This window comes from Misgurnus anguillicaudatus, chromosome 8 (genome assembly GCF_027580225.2).
Source record: "Misgurnus anguillicaudatus chromosome 8, ASM2758022v2, whole genome shotgun sequence".
NCBI classification, from domain to species: Eukaryota; Metazoa; Chordata; class Actinopteri; order Cypriniformes; family Cobitidae; genus Misgurnus; species Misgurnus anguillicaudatus.
The window spans coordinates 17,450,205-17,464,104 of record NC_073344.2 but is presented as its reverse complement, the minus strand read 5'-3'; the positions used below and the strand labels follow the sequence as shown (position 1 = coordinate 17,464,104).

The 13,900-nt window shown below is 37.3% G+C and overlaps 1 protein-coding gene across 9 annotated transcripts in view; it reads right to left on the bottom strand.

The window, feature by feature from the left end:
• Window positions 1-13,900, bottom strand: part of chl1b (cell adhesion molecule L1-like b) — a 130,628-nt gene that overhangs the window by 4,360 nt on the left and 112,368 nt on the right. For 5 of the 9 annotated variants that reach the window (XM_055212662.2, XM_055212664.2, XM_055212663.2 and 2 more), the window contains 6 exons: window positions 10,113-10,142; window positions 8,856-8,930; window positions 7,667-7,774; window positions 4,496-4,657; window positions 4,048-4,179; window positions 763-835 (listed from right to left, as the gene is read on the bottom strand). In XM_055212662.2, coding sequence (XP_055068637.2) covers window positions 763-835; window positions 4,048-4,179; window positions 4,496-4,657; window positions 7,667-7,774; window positions 8,856-8,930; window positions 10,113-10,142 — 580 coding nt within the window. Of the gene's footprint in view, window positions 1-597; window positions 662-762; window positions 836-4,047; window positions 4,180-4,495; window positions 4,658-7,666; window positions 7,775-8,855; window positions 8,931-10,112; window positions 10,143-13,900 lie in introns of all 9 variants that reach the window. The other 4 variants (XM_055212667.2, XM_055212668.2, XM_055212666.2 and 1 more) reach the window with 4 other exon arrangements.

The following is a 13,900-nucleotide window of genomic DNA, read 5'->3' as shown; positions in this document are numbered from 1 at the left end:
GAACCATAAAGCAAGACAAAAACACTTTTAGGAACCTTTATTTTAAAGAGCGTATAGTACCACAAACTCGACAGAAGATCTGAAATCAGCTCATTTCTGATTTAATACCACTTATACACTATAAGTGCCTTAAAGTGGGTGGGTGTCATATGTGCCCTATTGAGCATGCATGAACTTTACTCGACCTTATCAGTGAAGCCTCATACATTTTCAACGCATATTTGACACTTGCACAAGCCGAGCAACTTCCAATTTATAATGAAAACTTATTGGATGATCTTAAATCCTTTCAATTTTTTAATTGTCACTACAAATTTATTTTCTCAGAGATTGTTCTGAGTCACTGAGAGATTAATGAAACAAGCAAAGATATTTCAGCACTAGAGATAAGTGCCTATTAATTAAACCAGACTGTTTTCTCTTATCTCCTTTTGTTAGATCCATCAAAACAAAGATGTTTTCATTCATACGTTGAAGCTACATGCGTAGCGTGAACGTCTAAGCTACTCACAAAAACAGGTAAACGTGAAACAGGAACACATCAATGGCATTGATGTGTGAACAACATTGTTTTTGTTGTTATTGTTTAGCACGTACTGTACACGTGTGGCGGTTACTTTAGCTTGCTGCACGTCCAGAGCTCGGGCTGGTTTGGTGCTTGCTTTCGAACCAGAAAAAGATTCACAGATTAAAAAGGAAATAGTAACAGAGATCAGTGTTATTTTGCCGTTATAAAAGCTGTGAGAACTGGTTGGAAAATACCTGTATTCACAAAAGGTGTCGTCGTTTATGCCCTGGGACTCCAGGTCTGGGTGTAGATCCTCTTTTTCTTTAACTGAATCAAAAGAAGAGAACATTGCCAATTTCATGAGACTAATAAATATATATTTTTAAATAAGATATTTATATAAATCAGGGATGGGCAACTGGCGGCCCGGGGGCCGCACACGGCCCGGGGTTAATTTTAATACGGCCCGCTGGACCATATTATACTAAATCAAATACTTTTAAAATGATGATTTTTGTATTAGGACGTAAAACCTCCAAACCAGGAGGGGGCGCTAGGTCCCGCGGATCGTCACAGTAAGCATAGTCCCGTGTTTGGGCTTATGTGAAGAAGAGGTCTTCACAGGTCCGAAAACCCGAGGTCCGACCCGAGATTCGATCAGGTTCGGGTCTAAAAGTTTCACACGTGCCTCGGACACAGGTCAGGTACAATAATCTGGTCTCGGGTTAATTAAAATGAATATGTTTTTGCTGAACGGACCCGAGAAGCCCTGAACTATGTGTGTTAATGTCCTTTTCAAACCTCTCCTCTGTTTGCCAAGAGCGCTTGCGACATTGTGTCGCTGGCGAAAGGTAAATTTTCGTTGAGACAGACATGTCAGATCATTTCAAATGTACGTTTTAGCGGTTACCTTGGTGTCATCGTCATACAAACAAATGGAGTAGCTCGCCAAATTGGTTATAAAAAAGCTCGCCAAATTGGTTGCGAGGCCACCATGGGTGCAGACTGCACACACGTCAGTTTACATTCGGATCAGTCGGGTTAAAAACAATGCCACTGGTTTGGGTGACGGGTTGGACTCGGGCCAGAATTGCTCTCAGATTTGAAAGGTACAATTTTTTACCTGTTTTGAATTTATGTATTATTTATTTTAAATAATTTTGTTCTCTAAGGGCGGGATGAGAAACTCATCTATACTAATTTAAAAGTGCCTTGCTTGTTACAGATGTTAAAGTTTTATCTAAAAATGCTTTGCCCACTAAAAAATACAGTTATGAGAATTTAGACTTAGCATAATTGCTAAGTTTTATAGTTATAATCTTTAAAGACCGGTTCATTGTATATTGCGTTTTTTAATAGAGAAAATTAAGAATGATGTAAATTGTGCGTGAGGTTCTGGCCCGCTTGGTATAAAGGAGAAAAATGGTGGACCTCGTCATTACCAAAGTTGCCCATCCCTGATATAAATTATATATTTTTTTAATTGATACAAAGTGCATTAAAGGGAAAGTTTACCCAAAAATGTATAGTCTGTCATCATTTACTCATCATTGTGTTGTTGTGAACCTGTATGAGGTTTTTTATTCTATGTTTTTAACATAAAATAAAAAAATTTGATAAATGATTATGAGCCTATATTAACTTATATTCAAAAACGAGAACTATATTGTATAGAGTTTGCAGCACTTCGACCTCAGGCGCAGTAATATTGACTGAAGTTTGAGAGTAAGTGGGAGTAGTCAGGAGTGATGATGTTACTTCGCACCAAAATGCACAAAAAGCACCATTCGCACGTACCGCACACAATGCTCAATTCGCGCCTTTCGCACGAGCTAGACGCGCAAATGAGGTGGAAACGCGTCTTTCTGCACTGCGCCAAATGCCTCATCCGCGCCGTGGGACATCCAGATGCACGTTAATGTGTCTTCACATTGACTTAACATTGAAATCACTCGCGCTTTGGTGTAAACGCAGCATAAGAAATGAATGGGGCTAGGCTAAATGCTAACACATTCATGACGCTCTGAACAAAGATTAAGTGTATGCATTAAAAAAGATAGGTATGTATTAATTCGTCTAAGTTGAGGTAAGAACATAGTAAAATATAAAAAAACGTGGTGTTTTCCTTTAAAAAGAAGGACCCAACTCGAGGAAAACCTGACAAAATTAGAGTGAACTTGACTGGACCTGAATGTAAACAGCACGTCGTGTGTGCAGTCAACAGCCGGCATGCACCAGTCAGTCAGACAGAAAAAAAACCCTGGTGGCCTCACGACCAATTTGGCTCCATTTATTTAATTTGTTATCTGACGATGACACCAAGGCAACCGCCAAAACGTGCATTCAAAACTGATTGACAGGTCTGGCTCAACAAAATTTAAGCCACACAATGTTGCAACGCTCCTGGAAAACAGAGAAGGAGGGTCGGAAAAGGACCTGACGCACACACGCGAGATAGTTTGGGTCTTCTTGGGTCTGTTCAGCAAAAACACATTCCTTTTAAATTACCCGAGGTGCTAATATTATACCTGACCGGACCCGTGAAGATCTCTAGATCTCTTTAACTCATTGTTGGGTAAAATGGGTTAATTTAACTCAACACCTGGGTTTGTCCTTTTTGACCCACCTTTCAGTCCTTCCGCAAAAATTCTTGATCTTGTGGCACGTTTTCTTAAAAAACTTGCAAAAGTTGCGGGAACTTCATAACGTTCCCATGGCAACAGGGGGCATGGCTGCGCTTGTGTAAGGTAAATGCCAATTTTTTTACTTTCTGCTAAGATATTTGATTTTTGAAAACAAATGCGGGGATTATGAAATCATGCAAGCCCCCGCATATTTTGCGCATAGAAATCTGCATCGAAAGTGCGGCGTATTTAAAAAAATGCTTTCAGCGCATAAATATGCAGACTTTTGCTGATTATGCATTAAATCATGCACTCGCATAATCGCGTTTTCCTGGAGGGACTGTGTGTTAAAAATAACCCAGCCGTTTTTTAGAGTGTATATGTTTTTTATATTCTAAAATTCTGAAGAAATCTTAAAGATGGCCTATAATTGTACAATATAATACATCTTCATATATTCACAGTGTTTTACATAATTAGTATGTTTATTATTTTATACAGCATCATGCACCATGTGAATCCTGTTCCTATTAACACCTGTAATGGCTACATTTGACACGTGCTGTTTCTGTCCGATAATTTAAATAAAAACTTTCACAGTTCTTAAAGTAAAGGCGGTTTAAGAGATCGGTTTTATTCAAAGTAACAAAAAATACAACGTTATAGGCAAGAACCTTGAAACAGACTTAATTTGCAGGCCCTAAAGAGAATGTGCAAAACGCTCTATATATAAATGCATTAACACCTCTCAAATGCTACTGTGATGATCAAGGTGTGAATGTGATATTCAAATGTTTATTTTTTTGTATTTGTACTTCTCATCAAGCCTGTTTCTTTAACATTCTTGCACAAGAATTACCATCATTTCAGACATTTCGATTAACATTCACAAGGTAACTCATCAGTATACTGTACCTGAATATTTTCCTCCTTTGTTTCGGTTGACGAAGCATGCTATAAGGACTATGAGGGTGAGCAGCGCTATGGCGCACATGAGCCCGATGAACCAGCCCTGGTTAGAGATGCCTCCGTGAATACTGGCCAAACCTGTGAGACACAAAACGTTTTCTTAGCAACACAACCCCGAGGACATTTCACTGAATGCTGATATCCACGAGAACACGTGACGCTAAATGAAAGGCGACTCTGAATGGAAATGTGCGGATATTAATATTAAACTGCCAGACTGCTTGTCTAATTAATCAATGGCTTTGTCTGATAATTCTTTTTATGAAGTCCTCACACATGCTCTTGGATGGACATGAATCACACCACGCATGATAATTGCATTATGGGATGTCGCTTGTACTCTTGATGAGATTATTTTCGTTCTCTGTTATCTTGGAGACTTTCTTCTCCTCACCTTTGGCCCTGGTCCTGATAACGTCTTCAAAAATACTAGAATTATCGACCCAGCTTTTAGTCATAAGACGCACTGTGTATTCGGTTCCCGGTTCGAGCCCTTCAATGACGTGGAAAGTCTTAGAAGAGTTTAGCGCATCAGATATCTTCCAGTTACCTTCACCTACAAGACGTACATAGTGGGTGAAGTTGTGTTAGTATTCTAGGCTTCGAGATCACTACTGCCTAAATACATGCAGTACTGCGCCAAAGTATTATGACACCACCAGCCATGTTGTTTTATAATGACCATGCATATATATTTTTTGGTCTCTTTCTTAACACACAAACAGAAAATACAGGAAATATTTACACAAAAAATGATGCGCATGATGCGTAGCTCATCAAAATATGCATTTAGCCGGTTATGTGTGTTGCACGTCATGTCAAAATATGTGTTTGGCGCGTCATGTGAACCTATTTGCATTACACGTCATGTCAAAATATGTGCCTGCTGTAGACGCTTTGAACGGGTTTATGCTTTACATACAAATTTCATGTATTTTCTGTTGTACTCTAATAAAGAAATTATTTACATTGTCACTATACATAATGGTGTCATGGTGGCCTAAGACTTTTGAACAGTACTGTATGTTAACTCTTTCCCCGCCATTGACGAGATAACTCGTCAATTAAGAGAAAACGCTTCCCTGCCAATGACGAGAATTTCCGGCTTTCCGCAATAACGCTATTATTCCGCATAATTATACAACCCCTCACGTGAAAGAGAACGATCTCCATTTATGTTTTAAAGATTGCTCAGAATCTGATCTCTATCAAAAGTCCTTCACAAAAATGCAATCATCTCAGCTTTTTGCTCAAAATTGGGTGTTTTTGAAGAAACCTACCCAGATTTGAGAAGTGATAAAAAGAGAACTAATGAAGATTTTTTATTTTTTTTTGAAAGCAGAGGGTTGGTTCTTTCATTTGATATATTGTTTGTTTATATATTTACAGAAGAACATTTTCTGAAAGGAATTAAACTTTTGTAAAAAACGTGAAAAATGCTGGCGCTGGCTGGCAACTTTTTTTTTAAACGCTGACGGGGAAAGAGTTAAAGAGAGAGTTCACCCAAAAATTCTGTCATCATTTACGCACTCTTATGTTGTTACAACACTGTATAAATGCCCTTCTGAAGAACACAAAGGAAGATATTTTGAGGAATGTCTATAACCAAACCATTTACGAGCCCCATTCATTTCATAGTATTCTTTATTCCTACTGTGTAGGTGAATGGAGCTTATGATCGGTTTGGTTACAAACATTCCTGAAAATATCCTCATTCGTGCTCATCAAAACAAAGACATTTCTACAGGTTTGTAATAACATGAAAGTGAGTAAATGATGACAAAATTTTCATTTTTGCGTGAACTATCCATCTAAAAGACATCATATATACTTTGTGTATTAGGGGCCAAACAATAATTATATAAACGTATAAATGTGTAGTGGTAAATATCAGTAGATATTATTAATCTACCCAGACAGCAGACGACTCTGGGCCGAATCCACACCAAAGTTGCCGACTTCAGCCTGGATATGGCCCGAACACTCTTAAAGCAAAACACAACCGCTTTTCAATATTTTACTATGTTCTTACCTAAACTTAGACAAATTAATACATACCTATCTTTTTTCAATGCGTGCACTTTTAATCTTTGTACAGCGCTTCGTGTTAGCATTTAGCCTAGCCTCATTCATTCCTATGGCTCCAAACAGGGATGAATTTAGAAGCCACCAAACACTTTCATGTTTCCCTTTTTAAAGACTGTTACATGAGTAGTTACACGAGTAAGTATGGTGGCATGAAATAAAACTTTTGTTTGGAGCCATAGGAATGAATGGGGCTAGGCTAAATGCAAACACATTCACGAAGCGCTGTACAAAGATTAAAAGTGCACGCATTGAAAAAAGATATGTATTAATTGATCTAAGTTGAGGTAAAAACATAGTAAAATATTGAAAAACGGTGGTGTTTACTTTAATTTTGCTATCCCGATGATTGCTGGGTAAATATTTTCGACAGAAGAACACATGTTGAGTTATAAATGAACCTGAATGGTTCTTAACCAAACCATGAGTTGAAACAAGCCGGCATTGCATTAAAACAACTTAGTATAGGTTCATTTATTAACCCAACATTCGTTCTGTCAAATATTTATCCAGCACTGAGTTAAAAATAACCCAGCAGAATTTAAAGTGCAGTCGTCTGCTTTCTGGGTATAATAATATTGTAAAAATGTCAAGTTAAAGGCTATGTTTGGAATGGCGTACTAGTTTACTGCACTGACTGTACAATAAAACAGTATGCTATGTGTTTAAATCAGTGAAGGAAAAGTCTTAACTATTTATAGTCTAATAAAATAATGCAAATATTTGGGATCATCACATCAGAAATGTTAAGACCAAAGTCAATGCATTGCATAATGGGTAAGCCAGTATACTTTGTTGTATAGCTCCAGCCCAGTCTCACTAAATTTTGTTATATAGTCATGTAACTCTTTTATTATTTTTTCGTGATATTATCACAAATTTCCACGTTTTTTCATGGCGTATAACGAATTCCTGTTTTCGTGTGACTATCACGTATTGGTTACTCAACTGTTTTCTTGCCATTGTCGCTTCGGTTTAGAGTTAGATTTACATAAAATGACATCCCTACCCAAAACCAACTCTAACGCCAGGCGACATATAAAAAAATAATCAGAAAAATAGTATAAACCAATACATAAAGTGACATTCTAATGCAAGCACCAAATCAAACCCTAAACCGAAACGACAATGGTTTGAAAATAGGAAAAGCAGTTGAGTAACCAATACGTGATAATCACACGAAAACAGGAATTCGTTATACGGTCACGAAAAAACGTGAAAATTCGTGATATCATCACAAAAAAGAATCAAAAATTTACGTGACTGTATTACGAAACCTCGTGAAAATTGCATATTGTGAATAAAATACATACAATATGCACACATACTTCATAATCACAACATACATTAAGTAAGCTAGTACACATCTCCAAACATAGCATAAAACTAAGCTTTCATTTTATGATATATATTTATTTTATTATAACTTTGCAAACAGTACAAATGCCACTACAAAGACAAAACAGTAAGAGAAGCTTACGTTTGTTCATAAACGCAACATATAACTCTGAATCCGATTGTTCATTGCCTGGAATCCAACTGATATTTGCGAAGTTGTGACTAACTGATGTGCTAATATTCAACGCAGCTGAGAGAAAAGAGAGATGGCAGAGGGTTAGTCAATGACACGAGGAAATGCAACAGAAGTGCTGTTAGATACGATTAGATTTGGCGGAGAGAACATTGTCTTCATTTCCTTACGTTCACAACACATGAATTACAGCATGAATTACAAATCTGCATGTTTGCATAGTCCTACATTCTTCAGTGATTTTTTCATATGCTTTTTTGCTTTACATTTCAATAGTGAGGCTTTCATCACTTTCTCACTTTCCATCTGAATAAAAAGTCTTCAGTAATTAAAAGACTAATTAACAACCGGATATAATGATGTGCTTGTTACAGCGAACGAAATGAAGCAAAGAGATTATACTCAAGTGAGCTGCATGAAACCAAAAGTATTCGATTGCTACCTACACATGGTTCCACCAGAGGTGTATCAATCACAGATAACTTGTGTTTTCATCACCTTGAGGTGTAGCAATTAGGCGGACTGTTGTCTCCTGTCAAAGCCGATTACCACACATCTCAATCACCCCACACCTTCCCCTCTAGGCATAACATGCAAATGAAACACATTTATTCTTAGACTTCTCTTTTTCAGGCTTCCATCTGCACGAAAGGACATCCTACCATTATTATTACTATTACCCCATTTTGTCCACTCCGTTACCGCGGCAATCAGCAAAATCATCAGTGTGATGCGACATCTTGTGACGCTATAAAAGCAAGCGAGGTAGCTGGAGATTTGTCGCTTTTGCACATTGCACGTCCTACTGTGCTTGTCTGCATTTGGGAAATGCTAGCGCTGAAATAGCTTGATCCGCAAAAACCAACAGCTTCTTTTTAGACGCTTAGCAGCCACTGTTTAAAAATCAACATCCCTACAAAAGTCACACCTCTGTAAAACACGACTGTGAAACATCACCGCTGTTTCTTGTTCCCTTGATAAGTCCTTGACACTTTGGGGCAAATATAGATAACATTTTTGAACCAAAGTGGATTGGGATGTACAATGTACATTTTGTTTCTATTTAACTGAATGCAGTGCTTTATTTGTAGACTCGTTTGTTTTTGAAGATGGAGACTTGCTTTAGTGTTTTTAATACCTATGGAAGAAAGAGTTGCATTAGCCACTGGTGAAACGGTAGTTTTTCTTGAAGGAAATCGGGGGCCAGATTTTCCTGAAAATAAGAGTAGATTTTGAACAGTTTCCACTATTTCGTAACTTGCGTAACAGGCTATGAAATGATACTAAATGAGATGTCTAAATGAGAGTCTATGTTGGGACTACAGCACAAACATATTAGAATGCATTGCGACATTAAAGGGACACTCCACTCTTCTTGAAAGTAGGCTAATTTTCCAGCTCCCCTAGAGTTAAACATTTTTTTTTACAGTTTTGGAATCCATTCAGCTGATCTCAGGGTCTGGCGCTACCACTTTTAGCATAGCTTAGCACAATCCATTGAATCTGATTAGACCATTAGCATCACGCTAAAAGTAACCAAAGAGTTTGGATATTTTTCCTATTTAAAACTTAACTCTTCTGTAGTTACATCGTGTACTAAGACTGACGGAAAATTAACACTTATGGTTAGGACCATACTCTCCTTCCGGTGCAACAATCAAGGACCCCGCCGCCGCAACATGGCTGCAGCAGGCGCAGTGATACTAAGCACTGCCTGAAAATAGTCCCCTGCCATTGAAAGTTACTAAGGGGACTATCTTCGGATGGTGCGTAATATCATTGCGCCTCCTGCAGTCATGTTACAGCAGCAAAGTCGTTGATTATTACACCAGAATGAGAATATAGTCCTAGTCATATCTGCCTAGAAAATCTTAGCTTTTAATTTTCTGTCGGTCTTAGTACACGATGTAACTACAAAAGAGTCAAGTTTTAAATAGGAAAAATATCAAAACTCTTTGGTTATTTTTAGCGTGATGCTAATGGTCTAATCAGATTCAATGGATTATGCTAAGCTATGCCAAAAGTGGCCGCGCCAGACCCTGAGATCAGCTGAATGAATTCCAAAAAGGCAAAAATCAAATGTTTAAGTCCAGGGGAGCCGGAAAATGAGCACACCTTCAAAAAAAATGAGCGTCCCTTTAAATAGAATAAATTAGTATTAAACAATGCAGATGAACAGTTAACAGTGAGATTTATCTAATTGATCAACTACCCATGGGAGACCCATGCTTTTATCTAGACTATTACTTCCCACTACAAATAAACATTATGCTAATATATGAAAATGACGGACATGGGTTTGGAAACAGTGCTACAGTACTAAACACTTTTGTACTCTAGTCTACAGTATTACTGCGCTATTTCTAGATCTATAAGTGAACGAAAGACTTCATACTGATGTTGAAAGAGGCCACATCTGTTGAAGCTCGTAAAACAAAAGCAATAAAGCTGTGAAACAGACATATTACAACAGGACAACAGGAATTGAAATCACGACAACTTAAGTTGAGATACTTTGTGACAGCGGTGCCCGTTGCCAAAGCATTTAGAGTAAGAGTGCAACAGCAAGAAGCATGGATAATATAAAGGGCCCATAATATTATTATGCAAAATCTACTTTTACAAGGTGTTGTTTGGACATTCATGTGTGTTGGCAGTGTGTGAGCACAACCACACTACAATGAAAAAAAATCAACCCACTCCTTTTTTAATTCCCATTAAACCAGAGCAGTCTCATTACAAATGCTGTTTTGATTCTCGTTAATGTGACCTCACAAAACAAAGGCCCGCCCATGGCCACTGACTGACCTTTACCCAAAAGCCTTTCTAAATATGTTTGTAAGAACATTGTAGCACTAACGCAGCTAAAGATACTGTCTTAGATCTATTTTTAACCGAAGACACTGACTGTCTCACTGGAGTAAAGAGCAGCAGCTCATTTGCATTTTAAGGCACACATATGTTTTTTTGCTCCCGCCCAAATAGGTTCATTTTGGACATCCTATAACAAATGGGTTGTGTGGGGTATTTTGACCTAAAACTTTACAGACACATTCTAGGCACACCTGGGACTTCTATTACATCTTGTAAAAGCGTGCATAATATAGCAGGCCCTTTAAATGTAAAATATGATGTCACACAAGATGCATGACAATGTTAAAGCAGGGTTTTGGCACGTGCGTTATGCATTTACCGAAACAAAGCATGTTTGTATGTTTGTCAAACAATTATTGTTGTGGTACCATGGTGCATTGAAGCTATTAGATGATAATTCCATGGTATCGTGATACAGTATATTGACCATTTCATCGGATGCACGTGCGGTGATGACGTTTGAAGTCAATAGGCCCAAAAATGTAAGACTAGTGACTTTTCTAAGTACCAGTCAGCCCAAAATAAAAGTCTTTTGTTTAAATGCATACACGTTCGTTTTTATTATTATTTATTCTTATTTAAGTGTATAAAATGCCGTTTCCTCACCAGGAAATAAAACGTCACACAAAGATCATTGGATTTGTTATTTAACTCATTCACCGCCAGCCTTTTTGAGAAAAGTTTCCCACCGGCATTTTTGTGATTTTAACAAAAGTTTCACAAAATTCCTTGCAGGAAAAATTATCTTCTATAAAAATATAAACATACAAATTATATCAAATTAAAGAACACACCCTCTGCTTTCAAACAAACAATAATGTCTATAAACAAACAAACAAAAAGGGGAAAAAACATTTCATTATATATTTACTATTTCCACTTAATTTAACCACTGAAATATGGATATTTATCTTCAAAAATACAACATTTTGAGCAAAAAGCCTAAAAAATTGCTTTTTTGTAAAGGACTTTATGTTAGAGATCAGACTCAGAATGACTATCAAACATAAAGGCAGTTAAAATAAATCATTAAATCTTTTTAACTTCCGTTTTTGATAAATTTGGTTTGGCGCCATCCAGTGGATAAAAGCGGTATTACACTTTCACTTTGAAATTCGTCCAGAAAGGCATATTTATTAGTTAAATATTAACTCATAATTGACGAGATAACTCGTCAATGGCGGTGAATGAGTTAATTGGCAACACATTCTGTCTATCAATATTTTCCATGAAGTCATTGGAGGAACGAGCGAGTCAGATGATGTCACGATATTTGACAGCGCTTTTTGGATATTATGTATAATACTCCCGTCTATGTTTACAAACAAGTTTGACCGCTGGTTTTGAACGCGACTCGCGAGTGTAATCTCATATACAAGTGTTACGATGTAAATAGTCCTCAGATTGTATATTATAATCTAATACAAGACATGCATGTGAAATCTGATGTAAACAATGGACAATATATCTATATTTCACGGATTTTACAAATTTGTGGACAAAAATGGTCATTGGATGTACTTTATTGGAGAGTTTTTATGGGTTATTCACACATCTGAAACAGTCTGGATTCGATTCGCGATCGTTATACCAACACAAAGGTAAGGAGTCCCGTTTATATTTTGCATGTTTTCATCTGGACTTCTGTAACAGAATACTATATTTATGATGCTAGAGCATCTGTATCTCAAAACAGAGACCATACACTGATGCTAAACCCGTAGACCTTTTAAACGATGTATTGTAATGTTAATTTTATTATTGTTTGTAGACAGTAGGCTATATATATATTGTTAGCAGCGTTAAAAAAAACTGACGTCTTTCCGCCCCCGAGCTAGTGTGCGTCGAGAGGTTAATGTACTTTGTTGTATTTATTCTTAGGTGAGTTTACCGGAAGTTACGTGTAGACCACAGACGCCGCTTGCTTATGTTGTTACTGCTTATGTTGTTACTGGTGAAACCGTCTATAGCATGCGTGGTACTGAATAGTCTGCAAGTTGATTGTGTCTCCAACAATTAGTTGTTAGCTAACAACAACATTTTTTTAAGAGGCATTTGTTTTAAAAATTCAACTACACTTTACTGGTTGCCTTACATTTTTAAGTACAATCAACACGTCATTTCAACCTAATGCTGTTTTATCTTGACTAGTGATGCGTTGCTGTAACTTATTAAATAAAGAAGAAATAAGTTAAGCGATTTGGTCTTCATACTGAAGGTCAGGGAACTAGGGGTGGGCGATTAACCGGTAGATATGATAAACTAGTAGAAATTGTCAACCGGTAGATATTTTGGACTATCGTCTCTATTGAGGTTACAACGTTAACGCATGTATTTAAGCACTGCAGTTTTAAAACAAGTGATTTTAAGCCATTGAAACACGAACAACAGTGCTAAATGCGCGCGCTCTTTCTGTGTGAGAGGAGCGTGCAAGTCGCGCAACCGCTGCTTATTCAGCTCATGAGCATTTTTGCTGCTTTATTGGCCTTAAAAACACATATGCTCCAAAATTCTTTTCAAGTATCCTCATAAATATGACCATTTAGTTCTTAAGAGAAAGTAAACAGCTAAAAGAAAACAATATATTGGATCCGGACTTTGGTCTTAAAGGGGAAGTTACCTAATTTTGCTCCTGTCTGTCACTCACTCATGTTTATCAAACAGCATTGAGAGCATCTCTCATTCTACATTTAATATGAATTATAAAAATTCTATAGCATTAAATATTTTAAAAACATAAATACCTTCTTAAAGGCGGAGTCCATGATGTTTGAAAGCCAATGTTGATATTTGAAATCACCTAAACAAACACGCCCCTACCCCAATAGAATCTGGACCTTCTGTTGATAGACCCGCCCCACACATACGCAACCCGGCATTTGATTTGATTTGATTGGCTATAAGTGTGTTTTGGTAGTCGGCCCGTCTCCTTTTCCAACGCGTTTTTCAAACATCGTGGACTCCGCCTTTAAAAGATGAAAAACTTTACTGTGATACATATCGGTATCATGATATAAAATTAACCCTATCGTGATATAAGATTTTGGTCATATCGCCAAACCATAAACCATGGCTGCTTTGAATGGCCAAGGACTGCCCAAGAGGCCATATGACTGAGGATTAAAGCAACCAATCACGTTTCCCTTCGTGCCGCATCATGTTTAGGGGCAAGGAAATGTCTCCACAATAACAGACTGACGTGCAACCAGTAAATCATTAATTCAGAAACGTCTCTGATGATGGGAAATATCTTGTTTAATAAAACTCTTGGACATCTTTTAAAGAATTTATGTCGTGAACCTTGCATAT